This window comes from Neoarius graeffei, chromosome 26 (assembly GCF_027579695.1).
Source record: "Neoarius graeffei isolate fNeoGra1 chromosome 26, fNeoGra1.pri, whole genome shotgun sequence".
Classification (NCBI taxonomy): domain Eukaryota; kingdom Metazoa; phylum Chordata; class Actinopteri; order Siluriformes; family Ariidae; genus Neoarius; species Neoarius graeffei.
In genome coordinates, this window is record NC_083594.1 from 42527837 (window position 1) to 42551165 (window position 23329).

At 43.2% G+C, this 23329-nt stretch overlaps 1 protein-coding gene across 1 annotated transcript in view; it reads left to right on the top strand.

Annotated features, from left to right (window-relative positions):
- The window catches only part of dyrk3 (dual specificity tyrosine phosphorylation regulated kinase 3), a 41026-nt gene that overhangs the window by 11355 nt on the left and 6342 nt on the right, over positions 1-23329 (top strand). Inside the window, exon 2 of the mRNA XM_060909996.1 lies at positions 13140-13255. Within this exon, the coding sequence (XP_060765979.1) occupies positions 13140-13255 (116 nt within the window). The remainder of the gene's footprint in view (positions 1-13139; positions 13256-23329) is intronic.

Sequence of the window (23329 nt, forward strand, 5' to 3'; positions counted from 1 at the left end):
GTTGCTGTGTGGACAGGGCCTAAGTTTGGTCTAAAATGGCTTACGGTGGTTTAGCGCCCAGGTGTATTAGTCTCATCATTGAACTGAACTAAGGCCATCCTTAAAAAAAAATCCGTTTCCTGTCCACCGGGTGAGCAAAAAAATTTTCAGTCGGGAGGGAGGGATTTTGGGCGGCACGGTGGTGTAGTGGTTAGCGCTGTCGCCTCACAGCAAGAAGGTCCTGGGTTCGAGCCCCGGGGCCGGCGAGGGCCTTTCTGTGTGGAGTTTGCATGTTCTCCCCGTGTCCGCGTGGGTTTCCTCCGGGTGCTCCGGTTTCCCCCACAGTCCAAAGACATGCAGGTTAGGTTAACTGGTGACTCTAAATTGACCGTAGGTGTGAATGTGAGTGTGAATGGTTGTCTGTGTCTATGTGTCAGCCCTGTGATGACCTGGCGACTTGTCCAGGGTGTACCCCGCCTTTCGCCCGTAGTCAGCTGGGATAGGCTCCAGCTTGCCTGCGACCCTGTAGAACAGGATAAAGTGGCTAGAGATAATGAGATGAGATAATGCGGGAGGGATTTTTTTTTTATATGGATGGATAAGAAATCGCAATGCTGTGTTTGCTTTTTCTTTCAGTACTTTTTTATTATAAAAGCAGACACATTTAATAAAATGACAGTTTAATCAACTGAAACGTGTACAAAAACTGTAAGTTAGCATTTTAAATGCTGACTGCAACATTTGCAAAACTTTTACAAAGGTACTTAAAATGTCCGACACACAGACTTTTTGTAGTTCTAAATCAGCCGTTAGGCCGAGTTCGGATGAATTTACACTATTAAAATGATCACTGAATGATTTGTTTTTCTGAATCTTTACTATTTTGTTGTTCGCTAGAATACCATTTTGCAATTTCACACTTAAGCAAATGTTTGAAAACTCCGGATCTCCTTCCTTCATGATGGCTGCCATTTTTTTGTGCCGCACGGCGCATGCGCAGAGCTGATTCAGTTCAGAGTGCGCGCGCACTCGGCGGAGGCAGTAGTGTGTCGGGGCCGTCGGAGGGAACAGAAGCAGAGATGACGCTTATTTTGTCTCCGGTAAACCAGTCTTCTCTCGTTCAATTACGTGCTGGTATCAAAAGACACCGTTGGTTGTAAATGAACCCAAACTGAGTGGTTGGAGTGTATTTTCATACACAAATGGAGAAATGTTCGCTGAGTGTGTAATTGTGTAGCCCCACTGCAGACCGTTGTCGTTGTTAATTCATAGCATGCTCAGCTGCGTGAATGTGTCATGCACCGAAAATAAGAGAGATTTACAAGCCAGGAACGCCTCATGATGCAATACGCAAGAAAAGAAAGAAGATTTACTGCCATTTTACTTTGTATTTGAGTAAAGTGAATAAATAAATGGTCTGTGGAAAATACATTTAATCCTGGGAACTGCGTGCACAGGAGTTTATTTTGTGTTTACTCCCCCCCCCCCCCCCCCCCCCCCCCCCCGGCTGGCTACTTATTTGTCATGTCTGGCTAGTATGAGCCTTAGTGGAAAGCCCTGGGAATGCGTAAATGTCAAGTTCAATTTTAGATTTACGAACCCGAAAAAAATGTCGAAAAACCGGCGTTAAAAAAAAATTTCAACCGCGCAAACGGCACTCACCCGGCCGGTGGACCGGAAACAGAACATTTTTTAATTGTGGGTGGTAAAAGAGAGCAACTGGACTTGCTTAAAGATTCTTGAAGACGTTTCACCTCTCATCCGAAAGGCTTCTTCAGTTCTGTCTGACTAGTCGGGAGCATCAGGTACGTATTTATCCTCTCATGGATGAAAAGCTCATCTAATGCTGCTTTTCCACTACCAACGCGGCTGAGTTGGGCTGAGCCGTGCCGTGCTGAGTTGGGCTGAGTCGAGCTGAGCGGGGCTGTTGGAGTTGCATTTCGACTACAACCGCGCTGAACCGTGCTGGCTGGAAGTGGGTGGACACATTGGGTGGAGTTAGCGAAAGTGGGTGGACGTCACGTGATGTAGTTAGGCGGCGCAAACAGTGACATCAGTGACCTTTTAAGCGGTAGTCTCACAACCCGGAGAGTAAACAATAAACATGGAGGACATGGAGTCGTTAGTGTTGCTGGTCTTGGTGCTGTGGCTTGTTGTCACCGACAACGCCAACAGATACTGGCAAGAGCGTATAGATGAGGCGAGGCGCATAAGGCTTCGTAATTCTCGTAATTCTTCTTCTTCCGGGTTTACGGTGTTTACAGATCCCAGCGTGCTCGCGGGGCGTGTGTGGGCATGTGAGGACACTCCTCCTCACCAATCAGTGCACAGGGGAGTGTCTCCTCATGCCCCTAGCCCCACTCAGCTCAGTTTGGCTCGCTTCAGCCCCACTCCAAAACCGTGCAAGTTTTGGGTGCTAAGCAGGGCTGAAGCGAGCTGAGTCGTGCTGCTCTGAGGTAGTCAAAACGCGAGCCGTGTCGGGCTGAAGTGAGCTGAAAAAGGGTAGTGGAAAAGGGCCATAAGGTGTCGTTGAGTCATCCTGTTGGTGTGGGTCACTGGGGGCTGAATGTGAATGGCCTCGAGAGTCGTTAGGGTGATCAATGGATTGCCCGTTAAGGTGATCAATGGAATGCTGATTCTCTCTGTCCTCCTGTGAGCCACTGAAAACAGCTGGGTTTTGGTGTGCATTCAGTTGTCTGGGAAGTGTGCCAAGGACTGCATTGTAGGTGGCTGATAAATGATGTCTAAGGCCCTGTCCACACGGCAACGGATTCAGGTGACTCCGATACAATTGCTTATCGTTTAGGCCTGGCGTCCAGGGCTCGAAATTAACTTTTTTTCTTTGTGTCCCCCAGTGGTCCCGAATTCTGTGTTGTATTGTCCTGAATGGAAGCAATAGTGTCCCCATTTTTTTCCTCTCTGAAATAACCAGTGGTTAATATTATCATATGAAGTCTCATCTCATCTCATTATCTCTAGCTGCTTTATCCTGCCCTACAGGGTCGCAGGCAAGCCGGAGTCTATCCCAGCTGACCACGGGCGAAAGGCGGGGTACACCCTGGACAAGTCGCCAGGTCATCACAGGGCTGACACATAGACACAGACAACCATTCACACTCACACCTACGGTCAATTTAGAGTCACCAGTTAACCTAACCTGCATGTCTTTGGACTGTGGGGGAAACCGGAGCACCCGGAGGAAACCCACACGGACACGGGGAGAACATGCAAACTCCGCACAGAAAGGCCCTCGCCGGCCCCGGGGCTCGAACCCGGACCTTCTTGCTGTGAGCCGACAGCGCTAACCACTACACCACCGTGCCGCCCATCATATGAAGTTACTATTATATTTGTAACTATGCGATTTTGAACCCTTTATATCATTTTTACAATAAGTCACAAGACACAAGCGACACATGTCCTATACATCATCTACTTCAAAATTACAGTTATTGCATTTTCAGTTTATTAAACTTTGGCGATCTCACTGTATGAATAGATACCCATTTATTTAAAGGGGCCAACTAGCTCATTCAGAAAATGTTTCAACTCACTACATCTGCAGTACACTTTAGTTGAAAATAAGACCCCTTTTATGTTCATTTCATCTACTTATACCTTGAATATCTGTTGGCACTTATAAGGCCAACTTATAATTTTCACCATTACCGTTATCCATTTTTATGAACTTTCCGTTATCCATTTTTATGAACTTTCCGTTATCCATTTTTATGAACTTTCCGTTATCCATTTTATGAACTTTCCGTTATCCATTTTATGAACTTTCGCTGCCGGGTGCAAATGTTAGCAACATCAACATAGTGCCAGGTCCGAGCCTAGTTGTGCTGCTGACTGACTAAACTTTCTGAACTAGAAAGACACCAAGAAAACTCACTTATTCTGTTGAACGCTATCTTCCGTCAATATCATCCACATCATTCCTGTTGTATTTTATAACGTGTCTAACAGTGTTCATTAAGTTGCTAGCGTTGCCTGCAGACCAGGCGATGACACTTTGGATCCTGAAGGTCCCGGAGACGTTATGTCTGGGCTTTCAGTTTCTTCCCCGCGGTCGGTCCGCTTCAACCACTTCAGCATTTTTGTTCTGGCAAGAGTCGGCGCAGCGTGTGCGGTAGCAATTCCATTCCAAGTCCATATAATGCGGACTCCGGCCGAAGATTCTAGAACAGAACGCGCTGCTCTGTAGCCTACGGATGCAGGTGCATCGAAAGTGTAGCTACTATGTATTTTTCGCTGTTAACGTTTTAAAATTAAAATTGACAAATTAGGTGAATGTCTACGTATGTGTTACGGCTTTGTAAATAATATTAATGTAGAACTTTTTTTCTAGATCTATTTTTTTCCATTGTCCCGGGATTGTCCCAGATATAATAATTTTGTGTCCCGATGACATTTTTTATGGTCCCCGGGACATCGGGACACCGTTAGTTTCGAGCGCTGCTGGCGTCCACACGGCACCGGCGGTTTGGGTGCCCAAAACGCAATCTTTTTGAGAACGGGTTCCAGAGTGGAAAGATCTGGCAACGTTGCCATTGTGAAGTCGTCTGGATGAGTAGAACGGATTTGTTTACGATGACGTCACAACCACATGACTGTGAGTGCTTCACGCCGGGTAGAAGTGTAACGAATATCACCAGGAAAAAGCCTTACAGAGCACTAGTGAGAGTGAAACACGAGCTTGGATATTATTATTATTATTATTATTATTATGTTCAGTGTTAGTTCACAGTAGTAATGCAAGAAGCAGAATAGTGACAGTAATAGTGAAGCAAAAACATGCAATTATACAAACACTGCAGCTCTACAGCAAAATATTCATTTATGAAATGGTCTGATTCTTAACACCAGTAGTGCCAATGATCTTCTCATTGCGATGCGATGCGAGTTGTCAACAAATCCTATAACTTGGTTCATGAAACGCGCTTACAAAATATTTTCACTGTGAATATTTATTGTGTAATGGTGCAATCCCGCCAGCAAAAATAGGGGAAAAAAGGAGCGATCTCACCTCTTCAGATGTTGATTTAAGTCCGACAATACATTCCTCAAAAAGGGCGTAGAGGAGCAAATTAATCCAATTTATTCCGGACCATTAAAGACGCCGCCTTCCGCGTAGAATCATACGTCATCCTCGCTGCCATATTGGATAGGTCAAAGCGGAGAATAAAGATTCATGTGCTGCGTTTGACTGTACCAACAGGTTTACCGTCCAAACAAGATCACATGGGATTACCTTTCACAGGTGAGAAACAACAAATTAATCCATCAACGTGTATCATGCACTTTATTCCGGACCATTGAAGACGCCGCCTTCCGCGTAGAATCATACGTCATCCTCGCCGCCATTTTGGATAGGTCAAAGCGGAGACTAAAGATTAGCTGCGTTTAACTGTACCAACAGGTTTGCCGTCCAAACGAGATCACATGGGATTACCTTTCACAGGTGAGACTGGAAAAATACTTTTCATTGTATTTGGTCATTATAATGTAATTTTACAAACAGATTTTCCTGACTTTGTGGCTAATATGAAGTCTCGCGCATAATAGTTTATGCGCATGCGTCCTTACTTCTTCTATTGCTCTGGTGTCTCCGAAGGGACCGTCTTACAGCGCCCCTAGAGGTGTGGCATGTGTATTGCATCGTTTTCAGCAAGCGTTGCGTTGCCATATGGACCTGATATTTTACTGATTGTTGCCCATTTGGACGCGATATATTTTTAAATAACATCTCGTTGCTGTTGTCGTGTGGATGTAGCCTAAGACCCCCACCTCTGTTCAGTGATGGCCGTTCCAGGTTGACAAAAATGGCTTCTTTAACTCCTCGCTCATACCAACGATCCTCTCTGGCTAAAATGCATATGTTGCAATACTGAAATGAGTGTCCTTTGTTGTTAAGATGAAGGTAGACAGCAGAGTCCTGGCCTGAGGAACTGGCTCTCCTGTGTTGAGCCATACGCCTGTGAAGCGGTTGTTTGGTTTCACCAATATACGAGTCCGTGCATTACTCACTGCACTGAATTGCATACACTACGTTGTCCTGTTTGTGTCTGGGTATTCTGTCCTGAGGGTGGACCAGTTTCTGCTTCAGGGTGTTACTGGGTCTGAAACGTACCGGAATGTTGTGTTTGTAGAAGATCCTCCTGAGTTTCTCAGATAGACCAGAAATGTAGGGAATGACAATGTTCTTGCGTTTGTTCCTGTTATCCTCCTTGTCCGTTATGTTCCTTTTTCTGCTCTTGAAGAAAGACCAGTTGGGATACCCGCAGTTCTGAAGTGCTTTCCTGATGTGAATCTGCTCCTTCTCTTTTCCCTCTACCATTGTATGGATGTTCTGAGCCCTGTGTTGCAAGGTCCTAATGACTCCCAATTTGTGTTCCAGTGGGTGGTGAGAGTCGAAGAGTAGGTACTGGTCCGTGTGTGGGGGGGTTTCTGGTAGACCTCGATGCTAAGGCTTCTGTCATCAACAGGATGACTCAACGACACCTTAGATGAGCTTTTCATCCATGAGAGGATAAATACCTGATACTCCCTACTAGTCAGACAGAACTGAAGAAGCCTTTCGGATGAGAGGTGAAACGTCTTCAAGAATCTTCAAGCAAGTCCAGTTGCTCTCTTTTACCACCCACAGTTACTATGACCTGGATGACTGAGAATCTTCACAGACAAAACATTTTTTAATAATGGCCTAAGTTCGATCATAATTTTGCCTTTGAAGACACCATTAACAGTACTTTATCAGTTTTTAGAGTTACGGATCAGAAATTATATCGCCCACAGGCATATATTGATTGGCGGCCATTTTGCCATGACCGCTGAAAATGCTGAACATCTGACATTCTTCAGGTGGTAGTTATTACCGGCGAACTGTAATAAGTTTCTTCGAATGATGATTGTATCTTCAGTAACAGAATGACATTCGCAGCAAAATGTGGCAACTTTTTTAGTTGTAGGACTCAAGATAATGATATTTAATAAAAAATTTCACACTATGGAGCACTTGCATGTGACGTCACAGCCGATCCAGATTGTGACAGACGCCATCTTGTCGGTCAAACGCCATATTCCGCCTTCTACTTCTACTTCTGGTTCTACTTCTGCTTTTACTTCTACCTTTTCTTCTGGAAAACCCTACTATATACAATTCTACTACAACGGCTGCGGCTACAAGCTCTCCCTACCTGTGCACGTTTTTTATGTTTTGTGTGTGTATTTTTGCGTGTTGTTCATCTGTACCGGACTTCAATATCCACTACAACCGTATGGACTTACTGGACATTGGTTTCCAGCAGAAAATGACGGTTTGTAGCGATTTCCATCGCATGCACAACATTCCGGATGAGAAAAAAAAAACATTCCGGACGAGATAGCGAGACCAGCGGGGTCTCCGTGGATTGTTATCAGAAGCAAAGCGAAGGAGGCGGCGCCGGGAGCGGAAGCAAAAGCAAGGCTACAGGCAGAGCCGGCCTGTTGACTAAGCTCAGAAAACAGCCACTCAAATCTCCACTGCCAAGCCTCTACCTCTCCAACGCCAGATCCATGTAAACAAGACGGACGAGCTGGAATTACCTTATTCTGTTCTATAATAGGCTGGTCAGTGCTATACTCAATACTTAAGTGACTTACCTGTCCAATGAGGATTATTTTCTTGTTTACAAGATGCCACATCTGAGTCGCTGACAAATCCTGAATTTCTGTAGAGATAACTGTCCAGAGATTTATAAGCACGCAGTGCTTCACCACTGAACAGCGAGGGAAAGTTAATGAGGTAATTATACACGTCTGGGTATTCCGCTGGCAGTTCAAAATCCGGTCGTGAAAACTCCGTCCGGTAAGCCGTAAGGGTCACTAATCTGTAGATCGTTTATTTTAGACATATATCTAGTTATCTGTTCATTAGAAAAATGAGCCGTGTAGTCCGTCGGTTGAAATTGATCCATTCTGCACACAAGTGCAGCAGTATTCAGCGGTGTTTTTGACCGACAAGATGGCGGTTGTGTACTTTCCGGTCACGTGACTGCAAGATCTCTATATGGGGCATCTTTTGATCTTAAAAAAAAAGCATAGAAAAATCGGCTATGTTTAATTCTGAACGCAAAACTTTTTATGAGGAAAGAAAAGTCAGTAAAGGAATTACGTGAGAAAAAAACTGAATTTTCATTTCTTAAAATTCAAACTAAGATTTCTCCGAAGCCACATTGCTGTAATTACTCTTCAGAAACCTTTTATTTTTGTTCCGCGTCTTTCTCAGTTTTGTTTGACGTAATTTATTTTGGTTGCGATTCCAGCTTTCTCGTTTGCGCTCCCTGACTTTTTGCTTGCAGTTTTGGCACAAACTTCACGTGTGGGTGGGCTGTCCAGGAATGCATTCCCATTGGCTAACTTGCGTTTGACTGACAGCTACGCTCAGCCATTCCCTACTCGGATTCTGGCGGACTGTTTGACGAGTGACCGATCCATTGACGGTAAACGAGGATCGAGTGGACTTCTGTAACGACTATGATATTGAAGTTACACTAATTCAATATCATAGTCGCCACTGAAGTCCACTCCATCCTTGTTTACCGTCAATGGATCGGTCACTCGTCAAACAGTCCGCCAGAATCCGAGTAGGGAATGGCTGAGCGTAGCTGTCAGTCAAACACAAGTTAGCCAATGGGAATGCATTCCTGGACAGCCCACCCACACGTGAAGTTTGTGCCAAAACTGCAAGCAAAAAGTCAGGGAGCGCAAACGAGAAAGCTGGAATCGCAACCAAAATAAATTACGTCAAACAAAACTGAGAAAGACGCGGAACAAAAATAAAAGGTTTCTGAAGAGTAATAGACTGATATTTTGCACGATTACACGTAGGGCTGCACGATATCAGAAAAATATGCGATATTCGATAACATGACTGAATATCTCGATATCGATATGTATCACGATAATTAATGTTTTTCTTACCTCTACTCGCCGTTCTGCCCTGTCTAGCATTTCAAAAAAAACACCCAATGCATCGCTTCCATTCCAACATTATTTTTTATTGGAAAAACATGGCTACACCTGCAATGGTGTCCATCAATCATCTTTAAATCTCTTAATTTTTGTGAGCGCAGCAGAAATATATTCGGGGAAGTATACAGTCTCTAGACATCGTGTCTTCAGCTCGAACTCTTCAGTCAGAAAATGAAGTGTGAAACTCAAGTAGGGTTCTGTGGTGCGACTTGACCATAGGTCTGTAGTACTTGCGTAGTACTCCGCTCCACTTACTTCAAGTGTAACTGATTTTCGACATGTGTTGTACATGTCTGGAATTGCGACTTGAGAAAAATAATTCCGTGAGGGAATTTTATACCGTCGGTCCAGTATTGAAATCATGTCCACAAATCCACTGCCGGTAACAGCTGTCATTGGCATCATGTCTTTCGCCAAGTATCTCGCTATGCCTGCCGTTATGTCTTTGTGGCGTTTAGAATGTGTCTCATAAGGGGTTATACTAGCAAAGCTCTGCTGAACTGTAGTCACCTTCGTAATTTTAGATGTTGAAGGACTTGGCATATCATTGGACTGTTTGCTGCTAACGCTAGCTTGGATCTCTTCGTACAGGTGTTTATGGTTGTGTTGTAGATGCTTATGGAGATTCGTCGTGTTCCCCTTGGTAGCTGCCACCACTGTTTTACATGTCTTGCAAAGTACCCGAGTTTGCAGTACGTCATCCCTCGTGAATCCAAAGTACTTCCAAATAGCAGACGTGCATTTTTTTTTTTTGGAAACCAGTTCCTCACACAAGTTTCTCACCACACTTGCTACCGCTCCCACCTTCCGCCATCACCACGAGGCTTTTACTTGTTTTGCAATGGGGGCAGAGTTATCCCGCGGCGCTTGTTGACATTCAAATGTGATTGGACGGCACAGAAAAATGTGCCTTTTATCGAATTTTAAGTAATTTTTGCGGTATGTGTATCGCAAACTATGATATCGCGATATCGATACTTTTTCGATATATTGTGCAGCCCTAATTACACGAATAATTTGTTTGCCAGTCTAAAAAAATTGACTTTTTTTTGTTGTTTTGTATTTGGATTTGTCGTTTTTGTTTGATATTTCAAAAGTATTGTATGAACATTTTGGCACAAAATTGATTCCATAGTAATTGGGGTGATGATTTTTAAATACGGTTTTCACGACATTTTGCCTCAGATTCCATACTTTAGCAATATCACTGAGCTGACAAGTTAAAGCAGTCTTAATAATGTCATAATTTTGGCCTCTCTGCTGAAGAATTGTCCATCTTTAGAAAGTCTGTTGAAACTGCTCTGTCGAGCTGCAGAGATTTAGACACGTAAACCCTTGATTTGATTCAGCAGTGAGTCAGAGTTTCCTCAAGTAGTTCAGTTCAAATGAAAAGTCCAGTCAAAAACTTCAAGTTCAAACTTTCCTTTAAAAAGCTCTGTTCTCTTTTAATCTAGAACGTTCAATCATAGACACATGCTCGATCAACTTTATTCACATTTAAAGAGGAACTGAAGTCATTTTTAAACTTAACGTGTTATTCAAGAACGTTTTTGGTTTTAGTAACCTTATATCGTGACTCGTATTGGCAACTAATTGCAATTAAATGTTATACTTCTCGGCCTATTTGGTTTTTAGCCACGTTGAATTGAGTTCGTTTGGTCCATGGCGGGCGTCGCTTATCCGTGCGGTCTTCACGAGACTTGTGCGAGACTTTGAAACGTCAAGTGTCAGCCAGGTGTTGGTGCCGCCATTTTGAAAACTGTTTTCCGAACGAAATATTGCACAAAAACGAGTTTAAATGACGATTACTGCCTACTTTCTTCAAACTTTCCTGATTGCTATCAAAACAAACAAAACTTCCAGTTTGGTTACGTCAGCATTTGAAAGAGGGCGCGCGCGTCTTTTGACAATGTTGGCAGATGTTGGTCGCTTTGATTTCCGCTGTACGTTTTACTTCCGTCCTACGATGTCTCATACAGGTCTCAATGCATCTCGTTTACGGCCGTCGCTTCGACATACGGACTGATATATTACAGAGCATATTTCAAACACTCATAACTTGCTATAGCAGCGACAAAATAGCTGCCAAGAATGCATTCCTATATTTAATAAAATGAGAAATAGAATTTTGATGATAAAAAAAATTTGCCTTCAGTTCTCCTTTAAACACGGGGCTAAACCAAAAGGGGGCTAAACCACCGGATACGGACTCAATGCTGCGTGCATTACATTTGCATGCTGCTTTTGAAGATTGAAATAAATAATTTTTTAAATAAGATTTTAAAAAAATAATCACCTGTGTATTGCAGGAAAGCATTGGGCCTGGTGCTTTCCTGATTTTCTGACTCGGGAAGAGCCGTCTCACGTCCTCTTCATACACCCTGAGTGTGGCCTGAAGGCCAATTTATGCTGGCAACCCAGTCCTCGCAGATGGCGTCGCAGATAGTGTCGGCGTAGCCCCCCCACCTTCGCAGACGCTCTGCGCGTACCTCCCAGAAATTGTGACCACCGCAGAAGCCTCGCAGACAGCGTCGCAGACAAGAGGGCTCTGATTGGTCCACTCTGCATCCGCTGTACACGCACTTCCGCTTCCCTACTTTCCCGGTTTGGTTTGTTTTCACGACCGGCATTTTTAAAAACACGAGCGAAGATGGAGCAGCACGAAGAGCGGTTGATCGAGGAAGTGAGGAAGTACGTACATCTATACGACTCCAGTTCTAGTCATTATAAGTAACCGGAGGATAAACACTCCACTAACCACACCCACCAACTACTCCTAGCGATTTCGCGACTTCGCGCCCCCTTGCGTTGTGGCGGTGAATAACACCGCGCACGCCTATTACTCCCCGCTCAACAATAAATTACAACTGTCTGCGAAAAGCTATCTGCGAAAGCCTTGTCGCAAGAGCAAGGCGAAAACGTCCTTCCTTTCAATAAATACCTCCAGGGCTGCTCTTTGCTCCGTTTTCAATGAGAACTTCCCGTTGAATGCTTTCAATACAGCATCTATGCGTAATAGATGCGGAAGCGTGAATGAAGCGCTTCCGGCATAGATTCTGTAAACAATCTATGGCTTCCGGTCGCAGTTCTACTTCGTCACTGCCTTGAACACGCCTCTACCCAGGGCCGTTGGAGATGCTCAAAGTTGATTGGTTCCTGATTTTTCGGGAGCTTGGAAGAGCTGTAGATAGCTTGCCTGGCCAGACTAAGCTCGCAACAGGCCCTCGTGTTGCGTCACGCTTAGGATGGGCGGGCCCAGGCTAGTCCGGGGCAGAAGATGATTACTTTTCTTTTTCAATGTTAACAATTTGTTACAATTTCCCTGTCAGATAGCCTCAGAATGTCCCATTGTAGCCTCAGTTTTTCAAAGGCTTCGCACGGCAGAGGGGGGGGGATGGACAACCGGCACTCCTACTAAATTTTTCTAGAAAAACCCCGGTATGCTGTATACATTTTGGTAGTTCCAGGTTTAATTTTCCCCCATTAAAGTCCCCAAGAATTACTGTATGTAAAGCGCATCTGTGTGTCTTTTGTTCCCAGCCGGCTAGCTGATCAGCCAGGGTTTGCAGAGCATCATCCGTGCTGGCCTGGGGTGGGACGTAAACAGGATGAAGGAGGAAAACTCCCGCTGTGAATAAAACGGCTTGCAATTTCGGAACTCCGGGTTCCAGTATTTACTAAGCACTGTGACTTCGATCCACTGACCTTCATTTATGTAGAAGCAGATTAGAAGAGGGAAAACAAATCCTTGCTGCCTTCCAAGACGTAAATTTGTCACACCTGGTCTCGGAGCACATGCAGTTCATATTATCCAGACAAGCCGGTTTAGGCCTTTAATGGGATTTAAGTAGCGTAATGGAACCAAGTTGTCGAGTCTGCTGGACTCCCAGTGAGTCCTAATAAGTCGTCGGCTGCTGCGCTGTGATCTCAAGAGACGTATGTTGACGAAGTTGTGAGGGAAGCCTGTTTTCGAAGCACATGCAACTTGGTTACATTGTTCCCAAGGCATTTCTTTTTCTACTTGCCACTGTGCTGTTCATTCCCTTACGTCATTTACACTGCAGTTGATTTGTTTGATGTAACAGTAAAACATGTATGTGGTGTAACCTAGTGTCATGGTGTGTGTGTGTGTGTGTGCTCCACAGCTCGACACGGGGACGGTCTTTACGACTCTTACATGCGCACGGACCAGATCATGAATGAAGAAACTGAACTGAAAGGACAGAGCCCCGGCACCCTTCCCCCATTGCACAAACACACAGTAAGTGCACACTTCCTCTATTTTAGCGACTCGACTCAGTCCCATGCGCATCCTCTTGGTCTTCCGCCCAGCGAGGACATGCCTGCATGTACAGTTTCCTCTTTTATCCACTAAACAGGAAGCTGTGTAAGTAAACGCATGTTTACTTTAGAAGTAAGGAATAAAACACTTCAGGATGTGACGTTATAGAAATATAATCCGTGCCGCGCCGGTTTGATGCTCTCGACACAACAATAAAATTTTTTTTAAATTAATGAACGACAATCGTTGTTTATTATTTAAATTATCACATTATAATTGTGCTTTTTATACATTTGCTTTATCTATTTATTGTTGTGAACTGCCCATGAGAAGAGTTTCTGTCGTAGCATTATAAACAGTCATTACTTCATCAGCCTCTCGTTTTTTTTTTTCCCCCTCTCTCTGGAAGTTAACGAGAGGAAAAAAAAACCCATGTAATTTGTCATGTCTTGGTCTTGTTGAAGACTTTGCTGCGGTGGAAAACCTACTGATTGTTATAACACACAACACCAGGGTTTTTTCTAGAAAAATTTAGTATGAGGGCACTCACCATGGCGAGGGAGCAAAGCGGGGGGGAGATGGTGCCGGTTGTCCCCCCCCGCCGTGCAAAGCCTTTGAAAAATGCTCCAATGGGACATTCTGAGGCTATCTGAGAGGGAAATTGTAACAAATTGTCTGTCAACATTGAAAAAGAAAGAAGTAATCTTCTTCTGCCCCGGACAGTCTTTGGCTTTCTTCCGCTTCGTGCTGCGGGATGACATCTTTAAATGCCCAAGTGTCAACAAAAACAACTCGCGAACTACTTCTGTCAAAAGCTCCCGCGCCGGTGGGTGAAAGGTCATTCAGTCTCGAGAAATCTCGCTCTACAAGTCAGCTGACCTTGTATGTAACCCATGTCAAATCTCGCGAGAGCAGCCGCGACAAGTAAACAACTAAACAACATGGCGCCTCAGTCTGGAAAACGCCAATTCGGATTGTTTTTGCACCGTCTGGCGGTGTATCTACTATGATTGGAATATTTTTGGAGCAATTATAACGTATTTGATGATCAGACACATTGTCACGTAGTGTTGCTGGGATGTTTTCACGGAGTCGGTAAGGGGGCGCACGCCGAGAGTAAGAGGGCGCAGCGCCCCTGTTCCCCCGTTTAGACGAAAGCCTGAACACACTTTCCTTAGATGTTTATAAATAATCGTTTCCTTAAAGGAAAAGGCAACTTTTGTACAAAATCACCACAAATAGATAGATAAATATATAAAGTAATCGATCATGGAATTTATAGAGAAAGAACAGACCGCATAACAGTATCTTTTAACTTTTAATAATATGGGCTTGCGCTGAGCTCAGCGAAGATGCGTTCCGCCATATTGACCTACTGCGTGACGTCATGCGGCCCACCACTGAAAAGAACTCTTCAGTGCTTCATGGTAATAAGGTAAAAAACCAGTACAATCGCTTCTTCAAAGTTTCACCAAATGGTTTTATTTATGCAGCTTAAAGCTCATAATACTGTATAACTTTGGTCGAGTAAAAACACGGAGCAAAAACATGGCTGAATCCTGAATGACTCCTATTTGGATTTGTCCTACCAAGCCTACTGCGCATGCGTGAAGCGGCTCGGCTCGGTTTTCCCTTTCGGGCGCTCTCGTTTTCTGTTAGAATTTGGTAAAGAAAAAAATAAATAAATATTATTTACCAGCTTACCAGGTCCATGAACATAAATCTGACAGCTGACAAGGTCGGGATATAAACGAATCGAATACAAGCCACCCACCGGGACTCCTTACTGTCATCACAGTGATCTGTCTGTAAACACTGTTTTCATGGGCCCAGTGACGTCACAGATCAGAGGGAGGCGCATTCACGAAAGATTCTGATTGGTTTATAGTTGCCCACAATCTCAAAATGGCTGACTCCTCCAACTTCGGCTCCTCTGTGTCAATTCATGATTTCAAAGTTAAAAATATTTTTTCATGTTCGATATATAATGGAAATAATTAACGGAATTGATTACGTATATGTTTTTCTCCTATTACACACACTGTACAAAAGTTGCCTTATCCTTTAAAGAAAATTTCACCGTAACTTACTATTTTTATGCGTTTAGGGCCCGGTCTCACAACACCGATAAATGGTAACTATGACTATACTTACGCCTGAATTTAGTTCCAGTCTGGAGCAGTCACGCCACAACTATAATCCCGACTATAATATCCTGACACTCGTCGAAATAAATGCATTCAACTTATGAACAGTCATGGAAATTTTTTTCCGAGTGGTAGCACATTATTCCGGGTCATACTGTACAGCTCGGACTTCAAAACAACCCACGTACACACTCCGGTGGTTGAAAAAATACGGATCGGTCACGGATTACGGAAATATAATAAAAAAGGATACAAAATACAGAGTGGTTACGGATTTTAATACGGATGCTAATAATTTACGGATTGGTCACAGTATATTACAGATTGGTTAACGATTTCATGCACCAAGTCAAGTTTATTTCTCTAGCGCTTTTAACAGTAGACATTGTCGTAAAGCAGCTTTACAGAATTTTAATGACTTTAAACATGAGCGAATTTTATCCCTCGTCTGTCCCCGATGAGAAGCCTGTGGCGACAGTGACAAGCAAAAACTCCCTCAGACGAGATGAGGAAGAAACCTCAAGAGGAACCAGACTCAAAAGGGAACCCATCCTCATTTGGGTAATAACAGACAACGTGATTATAACATTACGGATAAAAAAATGAAGAAGTCTAAAACAATTAAATGTTTGCACTGCTGAAGTTCATAGTTAAAATATCTTACCAGCATGTATGTGTTTATTTACGATTGATATTTCACGGAAAATCACATATCCGTGAATAAAAGATCCGTGCTTTGTATTCTATATATTTTTTTATTTTCCGTGAATCATGAATCAACAAGGATGTACAAAGATGCCCGGGGAAAATACACTACCGTTCAAAAGTTTGGGGTCACCCAGACAATTTTGTGTTTTCCATGAAAAGTCACACTTTTATTTCCCACCATAAGTTGTAAAACGAATAGAAAATATAGGCGAGACATTTTTCTGGCCATTTTGAGCATTTAATCGACCCCACAAATGTGATGCTCCAGAAACTCAGGCTACGTTTACATTACGTCGAATCAGCGGATCATCAGATTAACGTTCTTAAAATGATTCGCGTTTACACTAAAACCGTTAGCCGTGCACACAGCAACACCAATACACGGATACGCTCGGCTCCGCAGGCATCCTGCGCTCCAAATCACTCCGCCCTGAACAGCGAGTGCCCTCTGGAGGGTGCGCACTCCGGCCCTGCGCAGCTCACACAGCACGCGAGTGAAGTGCACGAGCCACGATTCGGGACTGAGCCGCTGTGTGTGTGATCCCAGCGCAGATCACTTACCACTTGCAAGTGGAAGGATGGCAAGCCTAAAGACAATCATAACTACACAATGGGCAGTATTTGCATCAGTATTTGCAGTATTTTCATACTTTTATACTCTTTAATGAAAGGTGATACAAGGCGGAAGTCCGCGCCGTTTTTCAGCAGTCACGTCACATGACCAACGCCAGCGAATCAGGAAGGTGGATGTCACAGTGACGTTGTCCAATGAGGACGCCAGCTAGAGCTCAGCACAGCGTATTCGCGTATCTCAATGTTTACACAGCACCGGACCAGATACGATCTAGATTGAATACGTGGACGCTGGCGGATTCCCGTTTCCCGGCGTTTCCAGGTGGTTTAATGTAAACGGACAGTGCATCCGCGAAGAAAACGAGACAGATACGGTCTAATGTAAACGTAGCCTCAATCTGCTCAAAGGAAGGTCAGTTTTATAGCTTCTCTAAAGAGCTCAACTGTTTTCAGCTGTGCTAACATGATTGTACAAGGGTTTTCTAATCATCCATTAGCCTTCTGAGGCGATGAGCAAACACATTGTACCATTAGAACACTGGAGTGAGAGTTGCTGGAAATGGGCCTCTATACACCTATGGAGATATTGCACCAAAAACCAGACATTTGCAGCTAGAATAGTCATTTACCACATTAGCAATGTATAGAGTGGATTTCTGATTAGTTTAAAGTGATCTTCATTGAAAAGAACAGTGCTAGGAAGGTGTATTTGTAAGTTTCAATGACGTGTGAAACATTTAATCTCCCCCGTTCAAATCATTTTAGATATCTACAGATTCGTCAATTTATTCGTAGTAATACGACTGATTTTCCAAATGAACCAGATCCATCTGTTTTGGAGGATATTTTGGATGTGTCTTTTAATTTAAAGGGGCTTATTTCTAGAATTTATAATATCATCACTTCCCATGGTGATAATACCCTGGATAAGATTAGAGCAAAGTGGGATGATGAATTTGGAGAGGCAATACCGGATAGTGTATGGGAGGAAGCTGTACATAGGGTCAATGGGACTACATCCTGTGCTCGTCTAAGTTTAATCCAATTTAAAGTTTTACACAGGATGCATTTTTCTAAAGCTAAATTGGCAAAAATGTTTTCAGGCATGGATGAACATTGTAGTAGATGTCATAGCGCTCCAGCGACATTGACTCACATGTTTTGGTCATGCCCAAGTTTGGATCAATTTTGGTCAGGGGTTTATAAAACGATATCTGAAATTATAGAAATAGAATATGAGCCCAATATGTACACCTCAATTTTTGGAACTGTGTCAGGTGACTCTGTGAGGCTTTCTGGGTACAAAGATGTATTAGCCTTTTCAACTTGGATTGCCAGACGGCAAATTCTTTTAAATTGGAAATCCCCATACCCACCAAAAGTATCAGTATGGCTGACTGACCTTATGATGTATCTGAAATTAGAAAAGATTAAGTATGCACTTAGAGGGTCTGTTGACCTTTTTTATGGTATCTGGAACCCTGTAATAACATATTTTGAAAAACTTAAGACCCTTCCTGTGTCTCTGTAATGACATGTAAAGTACCAAGATAGTCTGATGGCATAGGCCTAAAGAAGTCTGCAATATTTTTTGATGTACCACTGGTATGGTTTGGTATTACTGGATAATGTATACATGTTTTTTTTTTTTGTTTTTGTATAAGTATTGTACAAGTGACTTACTGTCTTTTGTTTGACTGGTGACATACGAAAACGCACAGGTTCTGTTGGGGGTGGAAGGGTGGGCAGGGGGTTGTAGTTTGGAAATGTAAGTGAAAAACGAATGTCTTTCATCTAAGTTTGTAACTGTATCTTTCATTAATAAAAAAAATAATAATAAAAAAAGAAAAGAACAGTGCTTTTCTTTCAAAAATAAGGACATTTCAAAGTGACCCCAAACTTTTGAACGGTAGTGTATCACATGCTCAGACAAGGTCACGTGTAAACAATTAACTGATCAATCAGATGTTTTATCGGATCAGGTCCAGGCCTGGAAAAATCGCTCCAGAAGCAATCTCACCGATTCGGATAAACCCAGGCCTGGGTTACAGGTATCGTTATCGGTCTGGTGTGACTACAAGGGGTTTTTCTAGAAAAATTTAGTGTGAGGGTGCTCACCATGGCGAGGGAGCGAAGCAATCAAGGGGGGATGGCGCCGTCTACCACCGTACGAAGCCTTTGAAAAATTGAGGCTACAATGGGACATTCTGAGGCTATCTGAGAGGGAAATTATAACAAATTGTTTGTCAACATTGAAAAAAAATAAAACTGTGACAAACACTTAATTCAAATTCTAACACCTCATAATTCACATTCAAATTACACAATGCTAATTTCAAATTGAAATTTATAATTCAAATTCAGATGAATCAAACTTAAAGTATTAAACATTCACCAGAGGAATCTGTTGTTTTCTTATACTAGAATAAGGTAGAGTTAATTGTTCAAAATGAACAAAAAAAATTCCAGAGCAAAATTATTTTCTTTAAAAGGAAACTAAAAAAAGTAAACATTGTAAAGTTGGAACCCAACCCAAATCACAAAGTTTGAAACCATACAAAAAATGTAAGCGCGCTTAAAAAAAAAACATACTTGAACTTTTCCTGGAACTCGGCCTTTTTCTCATTTCGCTTTTCCACTGAACACTCGGTGCTTTCACCAGAGCAAGACATCTGGTCTTTGTTCATCACGGATTCCGCGACGCCGCTGTCACACTGCTCGGTTGGCGCGTCCTTCAATGAGGGCACGGACCGATCCCTCGATTGTTGCGATCTCGCCTTCGGAAACTTCTTTATCTGCTTTGTGACAGAAAAAAGAAGTCATCTTCTTCTGCCCCGGACAGTCTTTGGCTTTCTTCCGTTTCGTGCCGCTGCATGACATCTTTAAATGCCCAAGTGTCAACAAAAACAACTCGCAAACTACTTCTATCAAAAGCTCCCGCGCCGGTGGGTGAAAGGTCATTCAGTCTCGAGAACCCTCACTCGACAAGTCAGCTGACCTTGTACGTAACCTATGTCAAATTCTCGCGAGAGCAGCTGCGACAAGTAAACAACATGGCGCCTCGGTCTGGAAAACGCCAATTCGGATCGTTTTGCACCGTCTGGCGGTGTATCTACTATGATTGGAATATTTTGGGAGTAATTATAACGTATTTGATGATCAGACACATTGTCACGTGGTGTTGCTGGGATGTTTTCACGGAGAAAAGATCGTTTTGAGAAAGATTGCATGTTGTGCAGTAGCATGCAAGTGCATGGCCTAAGTTCAATCGGCATTTCGGTAAGGGGGCGCACGCCGAGAGTAAGAAGGCGCAGCGCCCCTGTTCCCCAGCTTAGACAAAAGCATGATTACCAATCACATAACCTGCAGGCGACCGATTTATTATAGTTATCAGTATAGTTGTGCTTATAATTCTAGCTATCAGTATTGTGGGACCGGGTCTTTATTATAAGGCTTAGATTATGTGCTGCGTCTGGCATCCAGATTCCTCTGAATAAACTGTTACTATGGAAACGATAACATTAAAGCAAGCGCGTTTATATAAATGCCTTCCGTTAAAGTCAGCACTACAGTTGAAGCTGCTGTTAGAGAAAATTAATCACCACATTCTGACCAATCAGATTCAAGACATGTGTAAGGCGCTTGTATTCCATCTCCATGGTTACATGATGATATCATCCGAGAGAGTAAGAGTTGAATAATTCATGCACTCGTGTAATAATTGATTAATTAATAATTAACTGCTTAATGATAAGTCTGTTGCCTGGGTAATGGCTGGCCCAAAGCCTACAGTGAGTTGTTGGGTTAATACTGTCCCGAAGATGCTGAATAAACAGTTTTGAATTTGTGTGTGAACCTTTCTGGCGTATGGGATTAGAACATGTGCTGCGGTCATACTAACTGCAATCCAATCACTCAGTGCTCACCACTTCTTTTTTTTTTTCTAGTTTATGTGTAGTTATGGTTTTTCCTGGTCAAGCCAAAATAAAAATAGCTGCATGGACGCCTGATTTATTTGTCTGGTCTCTGTGATATCCATGTGTCAGCTCACAATGCATACGAATCTATTTCAGTCCCTCTTTTCCTCAGGACTGATTCCAACCCCCTCTCAGCAGCCATGTTTGGCATTCACGTCCAAGATTTTTTTTTTTTTGAACCTGGTTTAGCTACGTGACAGTTTCCCCTCTGGGGTGCAGGTCTTTTGTGTGGCTTTCTTTTATTTTATTTTATTTTTTTCTGTCATGATGCTTTTACAATTTTCTCACCGTGGCCCTGAAAATTGCAAGATGCATTAAATATTCAGAATACTGCATTATTACCACATGCAGCTGCAGTGTATGAAGTATTTTTCTAATGAAATGTATTGAACTCCCAAATCTAATTATGTACTAGGGCTGCATGAGTCTTTACATGTACCCCTTTTCCACCAAATCAGTTCCAGGGCTGGTTCGGGGCTGGTGCTGGTTCACAACTCGTTCAACTTGCGAGCCAGCTGAGAACCAGCTTGCTTTTCCATCGCTCGTGGTGCTAAGAGAAGACACGTCATTACGTCGCTGTATACGTCGTTACGTTGCTGTATACGTCAGTTACGTCGCTACGTTTGCATAAACCTTGGCGCGAATATCGAAGCAAAAACAACGCGGAAGAAGCAGCAACAATAATAATAATAATGGATGACTTCGCGTTTGTACAGCTGCTGCTTCTTGCCACTTAAAAATGGCGGACTTTCGCGGTCTTGTTATTGTTGTTGGTCTTAACAACCCCCCCCCCCCCCCCCCCCCCCCCGCCCCCTCGCTGACGGTAGCAGAGAGTTGGTGCTAGCTTGGAACCGGTTTTTCTGGCCCCAGAGGCAGTTCTTTGTCAGTGGAAACAGAAAACCCGGTTCCAAACTAAGCACTGGCCCCGAACCAGCCCTGGAACTGCTTTGGTGGAAAAGGGGCAATACTGAGCATTCACAAATATCCCACCATTTATAGATCTTTAACCCACTTGATTAGACGGGTCTTTTTCATTTAATGTTCTTTTTCATAGTGGATTAAGTATACGGAGCATGTATGTACAGTGTCTTGTAAAAGTATTCATCCCCCTTGGTGTTTGTCCTGTTTTGTCGCATTACAAGCTGGAATTAAAATGGATTTTTTTTGGGGGGGGGGGGGGGGGGGGGGGGGTTAGCACCATTTGATTTACATAACATGCCTCCAACTTTAAAGGTGAAAATTGTTTGTTTTATTGTGACAAAATCAATAATTAAGATGAAAAAACAGAAATCTGGAGTGTGCATAGGTATTCACCCCCCCAAGTCAATACTTTGGAGAGCGACCTTTCGCTGCAATTACAGCTGCAATTTTGGAGTATGTCTCTATTAGTTTAGCACATCTAGCCACTGGGATTTTTGCCCATTCCTCAAGGCAAAACTGCTCCAACTCCTTCAAGTTAGATGGGTTGCGTTGGTGTACAGCAATCTTCAAGTTATGCCACAGATTCTGTGAGGTCTGGGCTTTGACTAGGCCATTCCAATGCATTTGAATGTCTCCCTTTAAACCACTCCAGTGTAGCTTCAGCAGTATGTTTAGGGTCATTGTCCTACTGGAACATGAACCTTCATCCCAGTCTCAAACCTCTGGCCGACTCAAACAGGTTTTCCTCCAGAATTGCCCTGTGTTTAGTGCCATCCATCTTTCCTTCAATCCTGACCAGCTTTCCTGTCCCTGCAGATGAAAAATATCCCCACAGCATGATGCTGCCACCACCATGCTTCACTGTAGGAATGGTGTTCTCAGGGTGTTGGGTTTGTGCCACACATGGCATTTCCCATTATGGCCAAAAAGATCAATTTTAGTCTCATTTGACCAGAGAATCTTCTTCCATGTGTTTGGGGAGTCTGCCACATACTGTTGGGCAAACTCCAAACGTGTTTTCTGAAGCAATGACTTCTTTCTGGCCACTCTTCCATAAAGCCCCACTCTGTGGAGTGTACGGCTTAAAGTGGTCCTATGGACAGATACTCCCATCTCCGCTGTGGCTCTTTGCAGCTCCTTCAGTGTTATCTTTGGTGTCTTTGTTGCATCTCTGATTAATGCCCTCCTTGCCCGGTCTGTGAGTTTTGGTGGGCGGCCTTCTCTTGTCAGGTTTGTAGTGGCGCCATGTTCTTTCCATTTTGCTATAATGGATTTAATGGTGCTCCCTGGGATATTCAAAGTTTAGGATATTTTTTATAACCCAACCCTGATCTATACTTCTCCACAACTTTGTCTCTGACCTGTTTGGAGGCTCCTTGGTTCTCATGTTGCTTGCTTTGTAGTGTTGCAGAGTCAGGGTCCTTCCAGAGCAGGTTGATTTTATACAGACATGTGACGGGTCATGTGACACTTTGATTGCACACAGGTGGATCTTAATTAACTAATTATGTGACTTATGAAGTGGATTGGTTGGACCAGCTCTTACTTTGGGGTTTCATACGAAAGGGGGTGAATACCTATGCACACTCCAGATTTCTGTTTTTTCATCTTAATTATTGTTTGTGTCACAATAAAACAACAATTTGCACCTTTAAAGTGGTCGGCATGTTGTGTAAATCAAATGGTGCTAACCCCTCAAAAATCCATTTAATTCCAGCTTGTAATGC